At 37.0% G+C, this 21,919-nt stretch overlaps 1 protein-coding gene across 1 annotated transcript; it reads left to right on the top strand.

Annotated features, from left to right (window-relative positions):
• Nucleotides 1-3,936: 3,936 nt before the first annotated feature.
• Nucleotides 3,937-18,171, top strand: LOC309880659 (calcium-activated chloride channel regulator 1-like; the record flags this gene model as incomplete). The annotated part of the gene is made up of 14 exons (XM_082765794.1): nt 3,937-4,095; nt 5,710-5,850; nt 6,076-6,226; nt 7,078-7,195; nt 7,919-8,090; nt 8,633-8,860; nt 9,321-9,545; nt 11,708-11,885; nt 12,941-13,047; nt 14,155-14,379; nt 14,565-14,832; nt 15,502-15,666; nt 16,272-16,493; nt 17,484-18,171. 14 exons carry the CDS (start codon nt 3,937-3,939, stop codon nt 17,915-17,917), a joined length of 2,793 nt encoding a protein of 930 aa, XP_082621920.1. The 3' UTR covers nt 17,918-18,171.
• Nucleotides 18,172-21,919: the final 3,748 nt, after the last annotated feature.

Genomic DNA, 21,919 nt, shown 5'->3' with positions numbered 1-21,919 from the left:
TCTACAAGCGCCTGTACATATTCATTACCTATCCCTGCCTTCCCTCGCTTCTCATGCTAATTAGCCTTTTGGCACCTTGCGCCTGCGTAGAGCCTCCCAAGAATTGTGGACAGGGGTCTTCAGGATGTCAGCAATGGTCTTTGGGAGGAAGACCCAAAGTCTTCCTCACAGTGTACTTTTCACCTTTGGTCAGGAATCTGCTGAGTTGGCATGTTTCTTAATTGCAAGAGCTAGTTGCTGCTAATTCTTCCATTTGTTGTATCTTTATCATGAATTCCAATGTCCAGTTTTGAGACTTATAGGCCTTACATTTGTTTCTCTGTCCGTCTGCCGCTTCCTTATCATGAGTTCCAGTGTCGTGTTTCGAAATATACAGTCCTTGTCTGGGGATTGTCCTTGCCTCCCCAAAGTCTCCTTAATCAATACCATGGCCATTTACAACTGTGTGTTCAGCCTATACCTTTTCTACCATTTCTTTTTCTTACTTGCCTTGGACTCAGTGAAAGAGCTGAAGGTGTTTACAACTGAATGTTGTAGGAACCATTTTCTTCAGGAAGTAAACCAACTTAATTAGACAGTTAAGTTTAGGAAGCAATTTGGGGCAACCTGAAATTTCAAATCTCTAGAAATATCCCTAGTATAGTCAGTTAGACGGACCAGTAAAAAAAATATGGAAAGTTAGGAAGAGATGGGAAAATATGTTAGGGAGCAGGTAGAATAATTTGGCTGTTTTCCCAAGAGTCTGATCCAAGATTTCATAGGTACACCAAATCAGACTTCATCTTTGCAGTCTGGCAGTTAAAGGCTGGGGTGGGTGAAGGCCAGGGGGTAGCTGTGAGTCTGTTGGTGCATTTAGGATTTTGATAAAAGAAAGATGTAAAAAAGACAGCAATTAAGTAAATATATTTAAAAAAAAATCATGAAAAATAATGAGAGTATAAAATGAAGTCTGCAAAAGAATGACTGCTGTATTATCCTACCTTACAAGGAAGTGTCATATCATTTCAGCCAAAAAAGAATTTACCTTTTGACTTCACATTGTGTAATGATCCTGTTCCAAGGTGTGGCTTTTCATTTTTCTTCCTGTCCTCTAGCAAGACAATACTCTTTCTATGTTTGTAGTAGGATGTTAAAGAAAAATTATACAATTTTTATCTCATCTGAACTAGAGAAATATAAATTTTCCATTGAAAAAATGACAGAAATCTTTCTTCAGAAAAGTTCAGATTAATACTGTTTGCTTTCTGCTGGACTAACTAAAATGGGCAACTGATCACAGGTCAGTAGTGAAAGCTGGGCGGCTAATTAATTTATTCAGTAAAGTATGGCTCTCTTGAAGGTATAGAAAGTATTCTAGCTTGATTAGGCATAGCTGTAGACAACCACATCACTTCTCAAGTGGGAAATGAGACTTTTACATGATTGAGTTTATTTTGTTTAGACCTGCACGGATGATCATAGTAGAAGGAGCTCTGCCAAATGGGCAGGTGTACCAGGAGACCTGGGTCTTGCCAAATCTTCCTCATCTCACCAGCACTTTGCTTTCAAGCTTCTCTGTGTTTTGCTATTGCTTTTAAACTTTTGTCTTATCTATCAAAAGGAATTGTACCCATGTTTACAGATGTTGCAATAAACCAATGCCCGTATTTCCACATAACTAAAAGTATTTCCTTCTCAACCTTTTCTCTTCAAAACTGCTGGAATTTTCCAGCTCCCTCCCAGTTTACCAGGAAAATGGAAAACCTTTCTTATACCTTTTCAGCCAAAATATTTTTAAACTGGAAAAAAAACAGCCCAGGCAGGAGAAAGGGATGAGGAGACTGAAACTGTGGAGTCTACTCCTCGGGTGCTCCTTCTTATACAAACACCTTCAACATCAGAGTAACTTTGTAATGCCATTGTACTGTCTTGTGTTTCATAGTGGACAAGTCTATTGGCCTTTGGAGCTGCACATAGTTGAACTAAGCAGGTGTCCTGTAAAAGAGTTTTCATTTCCTCTGTTATTGCGGTAATATTAAAGGAAATGACTGGATTAAGACCATACAGCAAGAAAATATTGCAGCCCGGTACAGTAAATCCATGGATCAAACTGAACACAAAGATCACAGTAAATCTAAGACAAAAAGCTGTCAAAGACTGAGTCATGCACGATTTCCAGTTCTGACTGTATGACATGGCCAAACATACACACTTAAGCCCCTTGACATCTCAGCACATATTAACTGCTGACTTCCCTGTGTCATAACTCCTTAATACTGTAAAAGTCAGTAAGTTTTGCTTTTCTCCATTATTGTGGAGGGGGTGTGTAAAAAGGAGTTGGATGTTACTGTTCCTAAGGCTTCAGTGACCACTAAAAGCAAAGAGAATACAATTTTGGTTTTGCTTAAGTGCCTCCTCAGATCAGAGGTGAAGTGAAGGGTAGCAGTTAGAGAGTATGACAGACTGAATAAGTGAATAGCAATCAATATAAGTTAGAAATTGGCAAAGTAGAAAGTTGATGAGTGACTAATTATCTAACATGGCTGGTGGCAAAAACGAAAGTATCAGAAACAGCAACTAAAAGCTTATGCTAGAATAAGACAGTTAACATATACAATAAAAGCATTACTGGTTTAAAAACTACAAAGGAAATAAAATTTTAGCTAATTACTCTATCCAATATTTGGGGAAAAAAATGTTATGATGTCATTTCATACTGTGGCAATCAGAAATTATTTGTTGATCCACTAGTAAAACAGATGGAAATAAATTTGCAGGCAGAAGTATTTTTAAATGCATGTGCCTAGATAATTTTTGCACAGTGATTTTAAAGAATTGTATAAGAACTTCAGCAGCAGTTTACTCTCCTGACTATTAAGGACTCTTACAATATCACCAAGAAGAAATAACATTCTTATAGAAGGCAGAGGGGAAGACCTGAAAAAATATTGGAAAATTTACCATCTGTTCCACAAAAATAATTGAAAGACTGATACAGAAATCATTCAGTAATGAATTAAAATATGAAAATATTATCAAACATGACTACATTTATTCCATTTTTGTTATTTTTATACAGTTAAGACTGTAGGATAGATTAAAAATATAGCTGTATTGTGAAATGTCTGTGACACTGCCTGACAATGCAATTTAAAATATAGCAATGTGCTGGATTAACCAAGCAGCTCATTAACAATTAGGAACTACTTAGCAGATAACTCAAAAAGTAGCTGGTAGAAAATCATCACCTCACAGACATTTCTCAAACCATTGCAAATCTGTTATACATGACAGTATTAAATATTTTACCAAGGAATTGGAGTAAAATGTAAGGTCACTTCTGCAGAAGTTTCTTAGAATATGAAGTGGGAAATGTCAAGGAGTGTTAGAATAGCCCCATGGAGTAATCTGGCTTGCTTGATAAACTTTTCCTTCTCCAGAAAAACACATTTTAATCCAAATGTTATGATTATTCACCAAAAGAAAAAGAATGCCAGTCATTTAAAAGGGAAGGTATTACATGATAAGTAATATCTACAAAGTTTATCAGCACTTCTAATCTATTAGTCATCTGATTTTGTTTCAATTCCATATTACATAATTATTGCACTACTATAAGTATTTTTTCATTAAATTCCAAAGAGCTTTGTTTGTACAATTATTTCTGCTTACTCAGAAAAGGACCCTGACTAATTTTGACATAAAGTAAATAAAATAACAGACTATCTGAAAAGGCATAAGGAAGTAAAATTTATTTTTTAGGTAGCACTAAGATGGAAGCATTTCTTCCTGAAATTAACGTGTAACTGAAGCTTAACCAATCACTTCTCACTGTACTCACGTAGATCAAAGTCTTCCTGCAAAATGTTACGCCTCTCTTGACATCAAAGGTGATTGTATAAATAAGGCTGAGAACCTGTTCCTTTTCTAATACTAAGTGTGGAGACAGGAGAAATAATGGGGGTGTTTAGGAGTTTGATATTTTTATTGTCTTTTCAGCTTCTGTATGTGGTAAACGGTTCCATGGTGTGGTTAAATCAGACTGGCTATGAGGATTTGGTTGTTGCAATTAATCCCAGTGTGCCAGAAGATGCCAACATCATCCTGAACACAAAGGTAAGAACATCTCAATTTCCATACATTGATTGATGTAGTTGAGAACATCTTGACTTTTTCTGCTTGTAAAGTAACATGAGTTCCACTCATACAAACAGGACTTTTTCTCTGGCTTTGAATTAATCATGGATGAATCCCATAGTTAGTAAATCAGTCATTTCTAATTTGTCTTGCCATCTATTGCTGTTATAAAGAGCAGTAATTATCTAAAACAGTGCTGTAATAGCCCTGTTTGGAGCCAGCAAGAAATTCCTTTAAATAGCTTTCCAAATTGTCTTTATCTGAAAGAATGTTCTATGAATGAGTTCATTATTCCTTGATTATACTATTAGGTGTCATTAGCTGGCATGCCTCCTGATGTTCCTTCAAAAAAATGTAAAGGATAAAGGAAGGGAAAAAAAAAAAAAAGAGAGAGAGAGAGAGAGAGAAAGCTTAGGTTTAGTAGCATTTCTGGGCTTAACTTTCATTACAATCCATTTAGATGCCTTAATAGGTCAATTCTGCTAGATTAAGATGTTGGCCAGGTTCATAGAACCACAGAATATCCTGAGTTGGAAGGAATTCTCAAGGATCATCAAGTCCAACACCTGGGTCTGCACACAACCACCCCAAAATCAGACCGTACATATGAGAGTGTTGTCCAAATGCATCTTGAATTCCATCAGGCTTGGTGACGTGACCATTTCCCTGGGGAGCCTGTTCCAGTGCCTAACCATCCTCTCAGTGAAGAACCCTTCCCTAATATCTAACCTGGGCTTCCCCTGTCCCAGCTCCACACTGTTCTCTTGAGTTCTGTCGCTGTCCCCAGAGAGCAGAGCTCAGCGCCTGCCCCTCTGCTCCCCTCGTGAGGGAGTTTCAGGCCACCATGAGGACTCCCCTCAACCTACTCTGATCTGGGCTGAACAATCCAAGTGACTCTAGACCATTCACTGTCTTTGAAGTGATCCTTTGAACATTCTCTAATAGTTTTATGTCCTTTTTATATTATGGTGCCCCACGCTGCACACAGTACTTGTTCTGAGGCTGCACCAGGCAGAGCAGAGCTGGACAGTCCCCTCCCTCAACCAGCTAGCAATGCCATGCTTGATGCACCCCAGGGCTCGGTGACCCTTCTGGCTGCCAGGGCACACTGGTGACTCATATCCAACTTGCTATCCACCAAAACCCCTAGATCCCTGTCTTCAGGGCTGCTCTCTGGTCTCTTTTCCCCAGTCTGAACATACAGCTATGGTTTCCCCCTCCCAGGTGCAGAATCCAGTACTTGCTCTTGTTAAACTTCATGCAGCACTGAGCCCTGGGGAACGCCACTAGTGACTGGCCTCCAACTGGACGACTTGACTCCATTAAGTCAATTTTATTGCTCCATTTTATTGCTATCTCTGATTAAGAGGAGGGTTACAGAACTGCTGAGAGATTCCAAGAACAACAACTTGGGTCTTGGCTTCTTCATTCCTTCTTTTCTTAGTGAAGACTGTAGTATTTTGTGATTTTTGTTATGTACTCAGTTCTGCTTTATTTTACTATTGTTTCTTGAGAAAGGTAAATTATTCATCACATGTACAAACTTTAAATACTAACATTGATATTAATATTTTATTTTCTTTCACTCTCTAGAGAATGGTTAAAGATGCTTCTAATTATTTGTTTGAAGCTACAAAACATCGATTTTTTTTCAAGTCTGTAAAAATTATAATTCCTAAAACATGGAAGAAAAATGGCAACTATTCAAGATTAAAGACAGAATCATATAACAAGGTATGATTTAGAGAACTATGTATGATTAGAACCACAAAGAAAAGCAAGACTGATAAGTCTACATTATGAATCATGGCAAAATGTAGAACAAATTCTTTAAGTGCTTACTCAAAAGAAGAGGTAGTGGGAGTGCTGGTAGGATAAAAATATTTGCTGGACTAAATTAATTGAGGAAGAATCACCTAACCCTTCTCTACACCCATGCTGTTGGTCTTACTGTTTTAGGCAGATGTCATCATAGCAGACCCTTTTCTGAAATATGGAGATGATCCCTATACCTTGCAGTATGGAGGATGTAAGGAGAAAGGACGGTACATCCATTTCACGCCTAACTTCCTGTTAAATGACAATTTGGTTAATGTTTATGGAGAAAGAGGTAATACTGCTATTTAATGTAACTGCCTGCTTTATTGTTAATATGAAATGGACAAGATTTTTCAAAGTGACTAGTGAACTTAGGTATTCCAGTTTGCTTGTCAAAACTAAAAAAACTTGGCGAATTCACCCCTTCTACTCTGCTCTCATGAGATCCCACCTGGGGTGCTGTCTTCAGCTCTGGGGTCTGCAGCATAAGAAGAACATGGACCTGTTAGTGTGGGTCCAGTGGAAGGCCATGAAGATGATCAGAGGGCTGAAGTGCCTCTCCTGTGAAGACAGGCTTAAAGGAGTTGGGGTTGTTCAGCCTTGAGAAGAAAAGGCCCCAGAGAGACCTTACAGTGGTATTCCAGTACCTAAAGGGAGCCTACAAGAAAGATGGGGAGGGACTCTTTGTTAGGGAGTGTAGTGGTAGGACAAGAGGTAACAGTTTTAAACTAACAGAGAGTAGATTTAGATTAGATATTAGAGAGAAGTTCCGTACTATGAGTGTGATGAGGCACTGGAACAAGTTTCCCAGAGAAGCTCTGGATCCCTGTAAGTACTCAAGGCCAGGCTGGATGGGGCTTTGAGCAACCTGGTCTAGTGGGAAGTGTCCCTGCCCATGGCAAGGGGGCAGAACTAGATGGTCTTTAAGGTCCCTTCTAACCTAAACCATTCTGTGATTCCATGATATTTACCTCTTGAAAAATTATTTTTCCTGTTGCTTAACTCTCACAGTTTTTATTTCTTTATTTATTTGTATTTCCTGAGATAAGAATTATCTGAGCTTATTAAAAAGAGCAAGCAAAATGCTGGGTAAGTTTTAAACAGTTGTATTTTGAATGTGCACATATTACTGCTTTTCAACAGGTAGAGTTTTTGTCCACGAGTGGGCTCACCTTCGCTGGGGGGTGTTCGACGAATATAATAATGATGCACCTTTTTATGTGTCCATAAATTCTGAAAAAGCAAGTGTTGAAGCAACAAGGTATCATTTTTCATATTTCTGCTTTTACATTTCACTTATAAACATTTTGATAATGTTTTCAATATCCTTGTTGTCTGTGCTGAGCTTGTACTTTGTAGAGTCTCTGTGATCTGTTCATAAGATTAAAAGAAACTGACTCAGCACTGTCTATTGACTACCTGACCCAGAAAGCAGCAGCTTCAGTGCTGTTTTGTAACAGGTTCTATGGGTCAGGCTGGATAATATTTTGCTTTATGTGCAACTGTAAACTTAGTCACCAGTTGTCATAAACATATTTAAGATAATTTTGTTAAATAGCAGTTATTAACAACACTGAAATTCCCTGCTGAAATGTCTGTGATTTTAAACAGCTTCTACAAAGGAGAACAATAACTGAATGGACATAGAGAATTAGTTCAAGCTTTTCTTGGTCAGGCATACCAGTACAGTCTATTGCATTGCAGCTATTAGCAGAATGTCTTTCATTCATAGCCTATGAACATCACAAGAAATTTGTCAACTAATCAGCAAAAGACCACAAGTGTTTTCTGATTATAACCCTTTCTAGATTAGTTTGAGGACTCTTCCAGGCATAGAGACTATCTACCTTTGTACTTGTGTGGTGTGTAGTACAGTGCTGTGTCAATGGCAATTTGTCTTACAGCAATCAAAATTCAAATAAATAACCTGTTGCAGACTATGTATGTGTTCTTAATCAGCCCTGCCTATCTTATCTTCCCATAGGTGTTCAGCTGGTGTCATAGGTAAGCCTGTGTTCCAAAGCTGCAGTGGAAGCAAGTGTGAGGAAAGAGACTGCAAATATGATGGTCAACTGTATGAAGCTGGATGTAAATTTGTAGCAGATAAAAATCAAAATCACAAATCTTCTATTATGTATATGCAAAGCTTACCTTCTGTAAGTATTACTAGCCTTTTCTGGACTGAGAGTTTAGTAACATTTGAGGTCTAGTCAATTAATGATCAGTTAGGTTACTTTGATTAACTTCTGTCTATTTCAAAGAACGTGGTTCATGCTATAAGTTCTAATAAAATCTATTCAAAAGAGAAGACAAAACAGTTAGAGAAAGTGATCTGGCAGATGTTTCATGTCAATAAGGGTGAGATGTACTGAAATCTCAGCAACCTTCTTGTTCCTTGTTTGGAAAATATGGTCAACAGGCATAAAAATGAAGCATTCTTGCTAAATGCCTTGCCATAAGATAACTGTAAAAGAGCTAGTTAGCTCTATTGCACTCGTTTGAAGAACAATCTTATAGTTCTTATCTTCTTCTAAGACCCTGTCTGTTCAGGCACCATGACACACAGGACGTTTGTTGGAGAAGAAGACCAATTTGCCCTGTCGCCCACCACAAACTTCATATATTCTTTAATGAGATACTCTTTTATGCTCAAACTGTTGGGTTCAGAATTCTTATTAGTTTCAATCCATCCTTTTAGGTGGTTGAATTTTGTGATAATAACTCTCACAATGGTGAGGCTCCAAATATGCAGAATAAGATGTGCAACTACAAAAGCACATGGGAAGTAATAATGGAATCTGAGGATTTTATCAACTCATCTGTTGTAAATGGTTCTGCACCCCCTTTCGAGACTACCTTCAGTCTATTGCAGACCCAAGACAGAGCAGTCTCATTAGTACTGGATGTTTCTGGGAGCATGTCATCGGTAAGAAAACAGATTTTATAAGCAATTTTAATTAAAAATTGTAAGAAGCAGAAAAAGTTACCAAATTAAAAATATTTTCTATAGTCTAACCTATTTTCTATAGTCTAACCTACTCCTAAGGAATTGTAGGCATTTCCTTTTTTCATTACCACCATATCATCAAAGAAAAAAAAAGGGGGAGGGGAGGGACAAAAATCTTTTTTAGGAATGAACTCATAACATTCGAAGATGGAGTTTGCCTGGTGACAAATTTCCTGGAAACCGTAGTTTGCTACACTTTCATGATACCAGAACATGGTACACATCTCCTGTTTCATAACTGAGCGTACATATTTACCCTGTGGCAGATAGTTTTAAAATTCTTATTAAAAACAACATAAAAATGTTCTATATTTTGTTCATAGTAAAAGCTTTTCAAAGGAGACTGCATTCTAAAAATGTTGTTTCTCTTCACATACAGTATGACCGCATCAAACATCTCTATAAAGCTGCAGAGGTATTTCTGCTCCAAATTATTGAAGTTGGTTCCTGGGTTGGAATTGTCACATTTCATTCTTCTGCATCTATACAAAGTCCTTTGCAACAAATAACCAGTGATGCAGTACGTCAAAATCTTGTTAACAAATTGCCTACAGAAGCTAATGGAGGAACTAATATCTGTTCAGGTGTACAGACAGGACTGAAGGTAAAGTACAATGTGGAAATATATCCCAGAAGGTATGGAAAATGATGAAAAAGCAAAAAACATACTTAACAGCTTTCCCCTGAATCCACTGAACATGGATTTCCTTGGTAATGGTAGAGCTAAAAAAGACGTTATGATTATTGAATCTATCAGGAGAAAGTTTGGTATATAAAGTATTTGGTTGTGATTCTCTTGTTTAAAAAAGGATATTGAAAAATAAGATCAGATTGCAAAGTGAAGTTCAAGAATAATCAAATTTCGGAACATTGAATCTCTAGTTGGAAATGTACAAAGCTTATTCTATTTAGGTTATGCAAGAGTGAGTAAGTTAAGAGATTATTTCTACTTGAATGACTTGTAATGGAAGGAAATGACTGGGAGATGAGTGGTTAGAAAGCTGCCTGGCAGAGAAGGACCTGGGAGTATTGGTGCATAGTCAGCTGGATATGAACCAGCAGAGTGCTCAGGTGGCCAAGAAGGCCAACAGCATCCTGGCTTGCATAAGAAGCAGTGTGGCCAGCAGGTCTAGGGAGGTGATTGTCCCCCTGTACTCAGCTCTGGTGAGGCTGCACCTCGAGTACTGTGTTCAGTTTTGGGCCCCTCGCTACAAGAAGGACATGGAGGTGCTCGAAAGAGTCCAGAGAAGGGCGACGAAGCTGGTGAGGGGTCTGGAGAACAAGTCCTACGAGGAGTGGCTGAGGGAGCTGGGGTTGTTCAGCCTGGAAAAGAGGAGGCTCAGGGTCGACCTTATCACACTCTACAGGTACCTGAAAGGAGGCTGTAGCGAGGTGCATTCTCCCACGTGCCTGGTGACAGGATGAGGGGGAGTGGGCTACAGTTGTGCCAGGGAAGACTTAGGTTGGATATTACGAAGAACTCCTTTACTGAGAGGGTTGTGAGGCATTGGAATGGGCTGCCCAGGGAAGTGGTGGAGTCACCATCCCTGGAGGTCTTTAAAAGACTTTTAGGTGTAGAGCTTAGCGATATGGTTTAGTGGAGAACTGGTTAGTGTTAGGTCAGAGGTTGGACTAGGTGATATTGGAGGTCTCTTCCAATGTAGGTGATTCTGTGAAATATGGAGTACTGCAGTCAAAACTCTGAAACGCCTGGACAAACACACACGCAGGTCACGTTGCTGGGTATATACCCAGAGGAAAGTTTGCAGACCAGCATGACAGTGGACATCCTATATACCAGACATCTTCAAGATTTATTTTTTTTCTAGCAAAATGTGGACTGAGAAAACACAAGGGATCTGGCTAATGAATCATGATAAGCATATGGAGTAAATAAGTGTTGACGTGGGAAGATATGCAGTAGTGGTATTCTTAATTCCTAGGGCTCACTAGTTATGAATCAAGCCCCTAAATTGTGAAATCACATACAAATCATGACAATGGGAAACAGTAATGAATAGACACTATTATTTGTTTGCCTGTTTTACTTTCTTAGGCTGGCAATGTTTGAAATCCCAGATGTAATTAATTCAGATGCAAATCTGAAAACAAGTAGCAATGTATAGGAAACAGGAAGGAAGACAGAAATTATTCAGAGAACAATGAGACTGCTGAGGTAGCTGAGAGCCTAGGGCAGAGAGGAGGGTTGGGACAGGGGTTCACAACACAGATGGGCAACCAGAGTGGGATGTAACAACCAAGACAGAGGCCTCCTGGTGGGCAATCCATACCACTTTCAGCCCACCTTCACTTAACACAGACATACTCATGTGTCTGTACTTTTCCTTCTTCACTCTGAAATGTTGCTTGGAGAATAAAGATGAATAATTTCAGGCAGCAGACACAAATTTTTAAAAATCCCTTCCATAAAACAGCAAAGCATATGCAGGCAGAATGTTTCTGACATATTCAGCCAGGGGCAAGTGTCCTCCCTGAATAGAATAGAACAGAACAGAACAGAACAGAATAGAACAGAACAGAACAGAACAGAACAGAACAGTTCAGTTTGAAGGGACTTCTCTTAAATATTTCTTATTTATAATTTAACACTTGCTAATCTAAGTAAGTAGAGGTTGTAAATTCAATTGCAATAATATTAGAAGTTAACGTGGTACTTCTAAATGCATAGGTTATTTGTGCTCTGGGGTATGCTAGTGTTTAAAAGTTATTCTGCAGTTTGTATCTCAAATTCTTGTCTCAATGCAGATTATTACAAATCAAGTCCATGTAACGTATGGTTCAGAAATTGTGCTACTGACAGATGGAGAGGATCCAGGTATGTCAGCTTGCCGGGATGAAGTGAAACAAAGTGGAGCAATAATTCATACCATTGCACTGGGTTCTTCAGCAGCCAAAGAATTAGAAGAATTTTCAAAGATAACAGGTAAATTTTCTAAATACACTGTTTCTTTGCCATTCATGTAGAAGTATGAAGATGCCAAAGCATGGCAATTCTTTGGTCTGGAAAAAATAAATACATTTGACTTGTAATAAATTTAAAACAAGTCTAATTAAAAAAATCTGATTTTCATAATGGGCTTTTTTAATGCAAACAAGCAAAACTCTTTTATATTCACAGTTTAGTGTTAATATCTATCTTGATTTAAAAAATACAATAACGTGATAATACCATATTATTAAGGAGATGGAATTATGATATTCTCATATAGGGTGTAAGAAGTAGTGTTCTGCAATTACTATAATATTATTTCTGGCATAACATGCAATGACTAGTACACTCTGCATTCTTCAACTTTTAAGCTTTTGGTTTTTTGTTTGTTTGTTTTGCTATGTACATAACAAAAATTTTCTCCATTTGCTGCAGCTGAAGTGAACTAGTGTAAATGCTGTGACTGTCCTTGTCATTAGCCAGCAGAGCTGTCAGCTGAGCTGGAGCTACATAGTTAATTCTAAAACAACCATTTTAAACTATACATAGGAGTGTTGCTTCATGTTACAGTAGCTAAAAATGCTATGGAAGAGTCCTAGTGTAGATCTAAAAAGCAATCTGACTCCAAACAAGTCTGGTGAATAAACACTCTTATTTGAGAGATGCACATACTCTGCATTTTCATGGCTCAGCACTGCAGTCACTTCCTGACACTGGGGGGAGGAGAGAGTTAAGATGTGGCTCCAAATCCAGAAGTACTAGGAAAATTCTAAAAATGCTGTATGTGATGTTTTGCTGCAGGGAGTGATATTTAGGCAAACTATGTTAATGAGAGATAAAAATGACTCAATCACTCAAACCAAAATAGATTTTTACATGAATTTACTATAATAGGTGTTTTATCGCATTAATAAAAAGATGCATTTCATTTTTTCATTTATTAATAAATTGGCTATTTCATTAAAACATTTGGTACTAGTAGTCACATAAAAACTATCATTTTTAGAGCATAAATTAGTATTACTAAATCTTTCACTCTAATCTTTCAGGAGGTTTACAACTTTATGCTATAGATGAAGTCCTCCCCAGTAAACTAATTGAGGCATTCAGTGCGATTACATCAGGAAGTGGAGATATTTCTCAACAGTCTATTCAGGTCTGAATTTCAAAAACTTCTTTTTCCTTCTATGTTTCTAGTTGATCAATAAATGAATGAATTTAGATGATAATGTTTCTAATTGATAATGGCTCAATTTGGGAATACGATCAAATACAATATTTAGTGGTCCACTACAGTTACAGTGAAATAAATTATGTATTAGCCCATCAAATCAAGATTTTTTTTTTCTCGTTTTTGTCCAGATCTGAGGGACTTCAATAGAAAAAAGCAAGCAGAGCTCAAGCAGAACTCTCCCAGGATGTTTAGTTCACTCTTATATGAAATGTTAACTTTTAGAGCATTTTAGCAGTCTAATCCAAATGATTAAGGTACAGCTAAAATAGGGCTTCTCTCTTAAACCATATGTAACATTTTAATGTATACTCTTTTAGACTTTTCACCTGGGCCAAATGTTAATCAGAATTTAGCAACTCATTCTTCACCTTGTTAATATTCTAACATAATATTAAAACATTTTATCTGAAATATGCCACTGCAAAGATAGCTAGATTATAAGCATCCATCAATGTTGATTTAAAAAGCAGGTGTTTTTTAATTGTTTTATTGCCTTGAATTGACTCTTCTGCCCGACCTAAGCAGCAGAAAACAAAATTAAGTTCATGACAAGCTATTTTCTTAATGTAGACTTTATCGTTCTTAATGTAAAAGTGAGGAAATTATGCTTAATTATTATAATACAGGAAATCTTGTGTACTTCTCTTTTCTATATGTTTTACTCTGTTCTACTTTAATTTCTGTCTTTCCTATTACCTGTAAGCTGTATAGTCATATGTGGAGGCACTTTTTTTCTCTCTCCTAAAAACGTGAAGGACAGACAAACTACAGTGGAAATACAACTTAATGGCACAATGCTTTGGATAGCTAGATAAAATTAAATACAGATATGAAGGACTTACTGCAACTTATTCTGTTTACCATAATTTTATACTTAAAATCAATGTTACTATGCAAGCAGTCATTTCAGAAAACTTCAGAAAGCATTCTTATTCATTCAATAGTTATGCCAAATTACTCTTACTTTTCCAGTTGCTTCCAATGCTTCTTTACTGAATAGCAATGACATGTATTTTATTTCTCTAACAGCTTGAAAGCAAACAGATAGACGTTAGATCTTCTGAATGGATTAATAGTACTGTGACCATTGACAAAACTGTGGGAAATGACACTTTCTTCGTCATTGCATGGAGTGCCACGAAGCCATTTTTCTTTCTGAGGGACCCTAATGGAAAAGAGTATGGAAGCTCAGACTTTACATTAGATAATTTAAACTCAAAAGCAGCTAGACTCGGTATAAATGGCACTGCAGAGGTAAAGGCTGAATGTTTTCTTTTATTTTCTGAATTAATACTTCCTATACACTAGCATACTACTTTTCTTTAATGGTCATTGTTTTGTTTGTTGTTTACTATTATTTTGTAAGGGAAACAATGACCCTGTTAGAGCATGAAGATTTTTTGCATTTTTTAAAACATATTTTTGTATTTTATTTGCAGGTTGGAGATTGGCATTACTATATTAAAAATGAGGGTACAACAGCTCAGAATGTATCAGTAACAGTTACCTCTCGAGCAGCATCTTCTGTTGTTCCTCCTGTAAACGTAGTAGCTTACATGAAGCAAGCAAACATCGCACCGAATCCAGTTGTTGTTTATGCAGAGGTTAGCCAAGGGTTCTTGCCTGTTCTTGGTGCAAATGTGATAGCTACCGTAGAGAAGGATGGTGCTGCACCAGTAAGCCTTGAACTACTTGATAATGGTGCAGGTAAGGTTCCATATACACAGTAAAAACCTTTGCATTTATGCATTTTGGAATAAAAATCTGTGTGTTCTCTTCAGACTTACCATTAAGGACTGAGTAATGTCTATGCCCTAAACCAGGGTGCATAAATAAGATTTCAATGGGTTATCCTGTGTTAAACACCATCTGTCTTCTGAACCTGTGAGGTTAATCTTATACTGCTGCTAGGATTTAGAATAGCTTGGATGCCACTAGCAGACCATCTACTGCAGTCAGTCAGGTACAGCTATACAAGTTCACTTAGAGAAAGAACCTTGTCTTGATGAACTTCTGGCCAAAGGTTATATTATGCTGGTTTTTGTTTTGTTTTTCAATTTAAAGGTGTTTTATCTATTAGATGGTCAGTAAGATTTAAGTTGGTGGTTACAGATAGTAGCAAGAGATTTACCTAATTAGGTAAAATTACCTAAAGGTGTCAATACCAAATGGTTCTTTTAAGCAAAATACATTATAAATTCAGTTTATTATAATGGGACAATGCCTGTTTTTAAAGATGTTCACATTATCAAAACATTGCCAGGTTTTCCGCATAATAATGTTCAGGTTTTATATTCGTGTATGAATAGCAAAAATAACCTGTTTACCAGCAGGCATTTTGTTCTAGATATTAATTCTCAATAATTTTATACCAAGGTGCTGACACAGTCAAGAATGATGGAGTCTACTCAAGGTACTTTACTTCTTTAAAAGGCAGTGGAAGGTACAGTCTGAGAGTCAGTGCCCAAGGAAGAAATACGACTGTCAGACTTGGCCTTAGGCAAAATCGAGCCTTGTATGTACCAGGTTATATAGAAAATGGTAAGAACTCTTATGAAATAGACAATTATTTGCGTGATTCCAGGCGGGGAGGTGGGTTGTCTAAAAGTGAAGCAAATGTGATCATTTAGGTTCACAAAATGATACTTGATCTTAATTCTTCTCAAGATTTTTAAATGGGGCTTTGGGGTAAATATATTCAACATACAACATTGGTATGCAAGTTAATGTTAGTAGGAAACAGCTCTTGTATTCTCTGGATTTTAAGTGCTTTTCATCTTAATGCTGAAGATACGTTAGCTGTTGCAATTTAATATTCACATACATACACAGTGAAATTTAGAAGAATTGATATAAAAAAGTCTAAAAACCTCACTGTATGGCCTATAAAACAGGAATACCCCTAAAGCCTGAAATATGTAGGAAGAGATAGGAAAAAATGACCTTGTTACACTGATTATTCACCAACATCTGCAACTTGCTTTTCTGATAGTCATTTTTTGTCTTTAGCTCACCCACTTTCTACTAAATTTGAATAGGCTAAAGAAAAATTATAGGATGAGAAGAGATAATAAGATACAGTAAAAATAAAAATAAATGTAGTTTGTAGTTTTGTCATGGTGGAAGCTGAAAATTCTTTCAAACAGGTAAAATTCAGATGAATGCTCCAAGACCTGAAGTTGCTGATGAAGACATCCAAGCCAAGCTGGGAAGTTTCAGCAGAACTTCAACAACTTCTCTTGTACTGGATAACACTCCAACAGTAAAGTTACCACCCTGTAAAGTTACAGACCTTGATGCTCATATAGAAAATGAAACAGTAATCTTGTCTTGGACAGCTCCAGGAGATGACTTGGACGCTGGAAAAGGTGAGTTAGACACTTTGTGTGATGTGATGGATCCTTCTGTCTGATAAGGCATACCTTGAAGACCACCAAACAAACATATTTCCCACTTGAAAATGGAACAAACAGAAAGTTACCCTATTGCATGATACTTGTTTTAGTTGTCCTTAATTTTTCACAAAAAAAAAAAAAAAAAAAAAAAACACAAAAAAAAAAAAACCATGAAAGAATGTTATAAAAATATTATATGAGAATTCTATAAAAGTAAGAATGTTTTGTATATATATATATATATAAAAGCAAATAAATAAAATACAGCAAGATCCTGTATTGGTATGGAGCTGATAACACATTTCTCTAATATCTAAACAGGGAAAGAGATATTCATAAGAAGAAGAGATAGGGAGGAGGGGCAAGTCTTGAAAAGCTACAACCTTGACACAGAAACAGCAGAACCTCCAAAATTAGACAAACGCATGTATAGCAATGTAACTACGGGTTCTCTAATTATACAAATGGGAGATTCTTTCTGTGTCTTTCCCAGTTTTTGGTATCAAAGACTCATGCTGTGAGAGAGAATATAGACTATGTGCAAGGCCCACCTCTTCTGTATACACATATTTTAATTGCTGTTTCACCTTGTGTTTGGACAGCAGAGCTTCTCATTCAACTACATTTTGCACAGTCCACACAGAGCTAAGAGTGTTAATGACACTATTTTCAATTACCATTGAAAAGAAAGAGTTCCCAGATTTGGGAACAACAGATACCAAATGCTGCAAAGTAAGGGTTAACGGCAATCCTAAATCAGCACCTCCTCCCACCACCCCACCCTCCAGTGCTGCTGAGCAATACAGTCAGGAGTAAAATAGGAATTAGCAGCAGTTTTTAAAAACAAACAAACAACAACAACAACAAAAAACAACAGCTCTAGAAGTCCTATACCATCACCACAAGCAGATATATTAAAACATGTATATTAATTTGTTGTTATGCATGTTCTTTTTTCCCTAGCTGTCCAATACATAATAAAAAGCAGTGAAAATCTTCTGGTCCTAAAAGATGAATTTGATAATGCTACTTCCATCAATTCCTCTGATCTCACACCTCAGGAAGCTGGTAGCACAGAAACATTTAAATTTAAACCAGAAAACTCGAGAATAGAAAATGGTACCATAATCTACATCGCCATGCGTGCTGTTGATAATGACAGCTTGACTTCAGACATATCTAACATAGCAAAAGCCACATGGTACATCCCTCCAAAAGCATCTGAGCCTTCAGATGGTGGAGGCAGCAGCGGTGGAGGCAGCAGCGGTGGCGTTAACATTACACTAATAGTGGCAATTGTAGCTGGATGTGTTGTAGTTGTCTGTATTATTGTAAGTTCATCTGTCTGTATTGTACAACAACAACGGAGAAGAAGGAATCCTGCAATCAGAATATGACAGTATCTGTAAAATAAAACAATAATAAAGGAATTTACTGTAATTTTTGCCATACATAAATTTTAAAGAAGGAAAAGGTATTTTTATATTCAAAAGTGCACTTATGTACCTCTCTTTTTGGTTGCATTATAGATGCAGATTTTCAAAAGCATATCTTAAATTCAAGTACATGTACTTTGTTTCTATGTGATATAAATTCTTAACTCTTCTCTTGCAAGATCTTTACAATATAGTGTGTGGTGTTTTGTTTTGTGTCTTAAATAAAGAAAGTAAAGGAAAATAATGTGTTCCTTATTTTTATGTTCCACATAAGTCAAGGCAAGTTGGGAAAAGAGGCTGGAAAGATCTTGAAGTAGTGCAGTAAGATTTCCTATGTATCATCCACAAGTTTTTACTTAGGTTTAGCGAGGCAAGAACAAAAATATATATTTCCAGGCAGTTTATTTAAAAAATAAAGTTAAGTGTATATTTACAGGCCTCCCAGGAGAGTTAAGTATATAAGTACTTCCAGAATGAGAGTAAATTCAAAGAAGCACATGGAAAATGTTCCTCTGAGACTAAACAGAGCTACAACTTAGGAGCAGCTAGGACATACCATTGTATAACAAGAGGTAACTTAGAAGCTGTTAACAGAGAAGGTGTGGGAGGGAGACAGGAGATCTCTACAACTCTCTCTCAGGTTGCTGAGTAGCAAATTAGTAATAACTGTCTCAAATGAGAATGCTTCAGGCTTCTTAATTGCCAGGTGCTTTTTCACCTCTGCCTACTGGGAGAAATGTACTGATAATAATGAAAAACAAACAGTAAATCAACACTCACATTATAATTCACAGTCCAGCATTACCCAGTCAACACACCATGTCTTGCAAACATGAGTATTTTCATCTACAAGCATGATTCTATTATCTATCTAAATTGTATCTATTAACACAATTTACATTTTGAAAGCACAAACTTTGTAATATTTTAATAGATTTCTCTACCTTTCCTTTGCTACTTCTGTACTTTCCACAAGTTCTGCTTTTTCTTTACCTAGATGCCCCCTTTTTTTTTTTTTTTTTTTTTGTGGGTTTCTGTAACTCTATGTAGTACTGTCTCTTAATGAGTCTTATTACTGGACATATTTTCAGATCTAAAATTCTATTTCCTCAAGAAATAACAAATGTTGCAATTTCTTTTAACATTGAGACAGGAATAGCTGTCATATCTTAGAGAATGGAGGCTCCTTTGGAGAAGAGAGTCAGAAACCAAAGGCCTATTTGAGGATATCTGTTCTCCCTAGTAGCTTTTAGGTCACCGAATGTCCACTTTTTCAGATGTTTCTCCTTCTGGTTTCTTCTCAAGTGTCTTCTCATTCTCTGAAGTATTTCTGTGACAGCTGCGTATAAGTTTTTTGGTAGAACTACATCGTACAATCAGAATAAATGGTTTGCAGCACTGTTCCTGGAACTGTTTTCTACCATTATGTAAAAATGTGACAGACCTAAGATATACACTGTCGGTGATCCAGGTCAACCCACGCGTTACTCCGAAGACACCCAACCCTACCTGCTTAGTGAGCAGAGCTGCATTACGTGTGGTGACACTGACATCTAGTGGGCTCCACCAACACTTCCAGTTTTCCCAAATGTTCCAAAAATGTTTAGATAAAGCATCTCTCTCCGGGATACTATGACCTTAATATAAAAGCGTATTTGAAAGTACAATCAAATATGATTAACCCAAGGTTGAATTTAGTACTTAAGCCTGGCTCCCGCTAGAAGAGCATGAAAAGCATTCATTTGAATTAGGGTCTTCCTTTTATAGGGAAATATCTGAAGATCTTTGTTCATGTATTTGAGGATTCCGCACACCCCAGAACATCTCCGCAAAGGGCAGACAAATTTTTCTCTTTCATGTTTCCTGCCGAGCAAGTGCAAAACGACAGGGTAGGATTGTTTTTACTAATTTCAGTTATTAATTTACACCAACTGTGTGTATACACTAAAGCTACATGAGTTGGGGTACCAGTCCCTGATGCAACTGCCACACAAGTTTAGACTAGCTAGAAAAGATGCTATTGTTAAACTCAAAACCATATCAGCTTTGTTCCTAAGTATGGTCTTCCCAATGCTTTTAAAATAATGGCTTCCTATACAGAGCTTTTCTAGCAGTAGACTTCCAGAGAAGATTTTTTGAATTATTCCTTTACCACATGTGGAAAAACTGTAGTACCAAGTGTTAAAGTGACTTTCCCACAGGCATCAGCAGGGAAAGGGTAGAGCTGCAAATATATATCCTGTCATAAGACTAATATTACACAGTAAAATGAAGAAACCCTAACATTTTCACTTTAATTTCTATTTCCATACGGGTCAGTTCTGGCCTATATAATTCTCCGTACAATCTTCTTCCAAGTATTTTTTTTTTCTAAAATAGACAATTGGGCGATGGGACCAAATTACTATCTTGCCTGAGTATCAAACTAACCCACTATGGCTCCAGGAAGTATGAAACTGCGAGGACAAAGATCACAAAAACAACACGTGATTGACACAGTCCAGAAATTTTAGGACCTTGGCCTACTGAATGTTTTGCCAGTTGCTGTATGCAGTTCTAGTACAATCCAGTCAACGTGCTCAGGAGAAGCACAGCAACAGCTGTCATGAGGATCAGTGGAAGAGGGCACTAGTATGAAAAGGAGCATTAACTCTCATTCAGATAGCTGTAGTTTCTGGATGGAAGCATGGTGTTGAGAACAGCCGCTTACTGGTTCTGTCGAATCCAGTCCCTGGATTTTTCATGAAAGACTGATTGTACAGGGGCCAGGCAGCTGGCACTACTGATTTTATAATCTTTGCCCAGTTATTATCAAACTAATCTCACAGTTGTTAATATTGACACAGAAGCTGTAGACTCATACACAAAAGAATGCTTTTACCTATCTTAGTAAAATAAGCTTTGACTTTTAAACAGAGGGAAAACATCGTCATGTTTCTTTAAAATGGCACAATCTACTCCTTTTATTTATTTATTTATTTTCATCTTTTAACTACATTACATCAATTAATGTTAAATTAAATTTACCTTCAGATTTTCATGCATGTATATTTTGCAAGTCTGGTGCAAGGATTGCTGCTATTCTTCAGAATATTAGTTGATGATTTGCGGAGGTGTGACTCGTAGCACACTGCCAGTACTCACTCTTAATTTCCAACTGTTTAACTGTATTCAAAAAAGACATAAATATGAATGTGCATAAATATTCATAAAATTGCTCTTTTATGCAAATTTATGCTGCAGTTGAATAGTCACGAGTAGGAAGGGAAATAGCATATACACACACGACCCATGTAACTCAACATATTGTACAACTAAGAATATATGAATTCTAGCATGAGTTCTACATTATTGGGATTATAAATACTACCAAAATGTGTTTATTTTAAGGCATTTTCACTGTGATATAAACTGACTATGGATGCATTTTGGGGCCATTTTTGTTAAATGTTTGACTCCACAGCCTTAAGTTTAAACACTACCCTCCCATAAAGTCAGAACATAGGGTTTTTAAAAGTGACCATCCCTGCTGTTTACTCTACACTTCTGAAGGGGGATACTGTTCCTCCAGCACAAGTGGAAGAAGTAAACATGCTGACTCCTCAGCTGTTTGCAGCTGATTTTAGCAGAACTAGCTAGTGTATCTCTACATGCCATACATTCTTTCAATATCCCTTTAGAGCTCTCTAGGTCAGTATCTAGTTCACAACAAAGTCTGCACACAAGGTATGGCTCTCCTCGCCTGAACTAGACATGTTCGTTTAAGCAGTTTTTGTCCTGAACACTAGATCACAGGCTTATGGGGTATGGAGAAGGAGAATTTCAAGAAAGGGAATAACTCAGTAGTGTCTTTCAGGAGTACGAAAAACCTATGGAATTCAGGCAACATGGAGTTCCATGTTGTGATCCAATAACTGAATTTAGTCTTATACTATTGTAAGATAAAATGGGGAAAAATATCCA

Source organism: Aythya marila (assembly GCF_965140915.1).
Source record: "Aythya marila genome assembly, chromosome: 8".
In the NCBI taxonomy this organism is placed as follows: domain Eukaryota; kingdom Metazoa; phylum Chordata; class Aves; order Anseriformes; family Anatidae; genus Aythya; species Aythya marila.
Note: the sequence above shows the minus strand (reverse complement) of the source record. Positions and strands in the feature narration are given on the sequence as shown.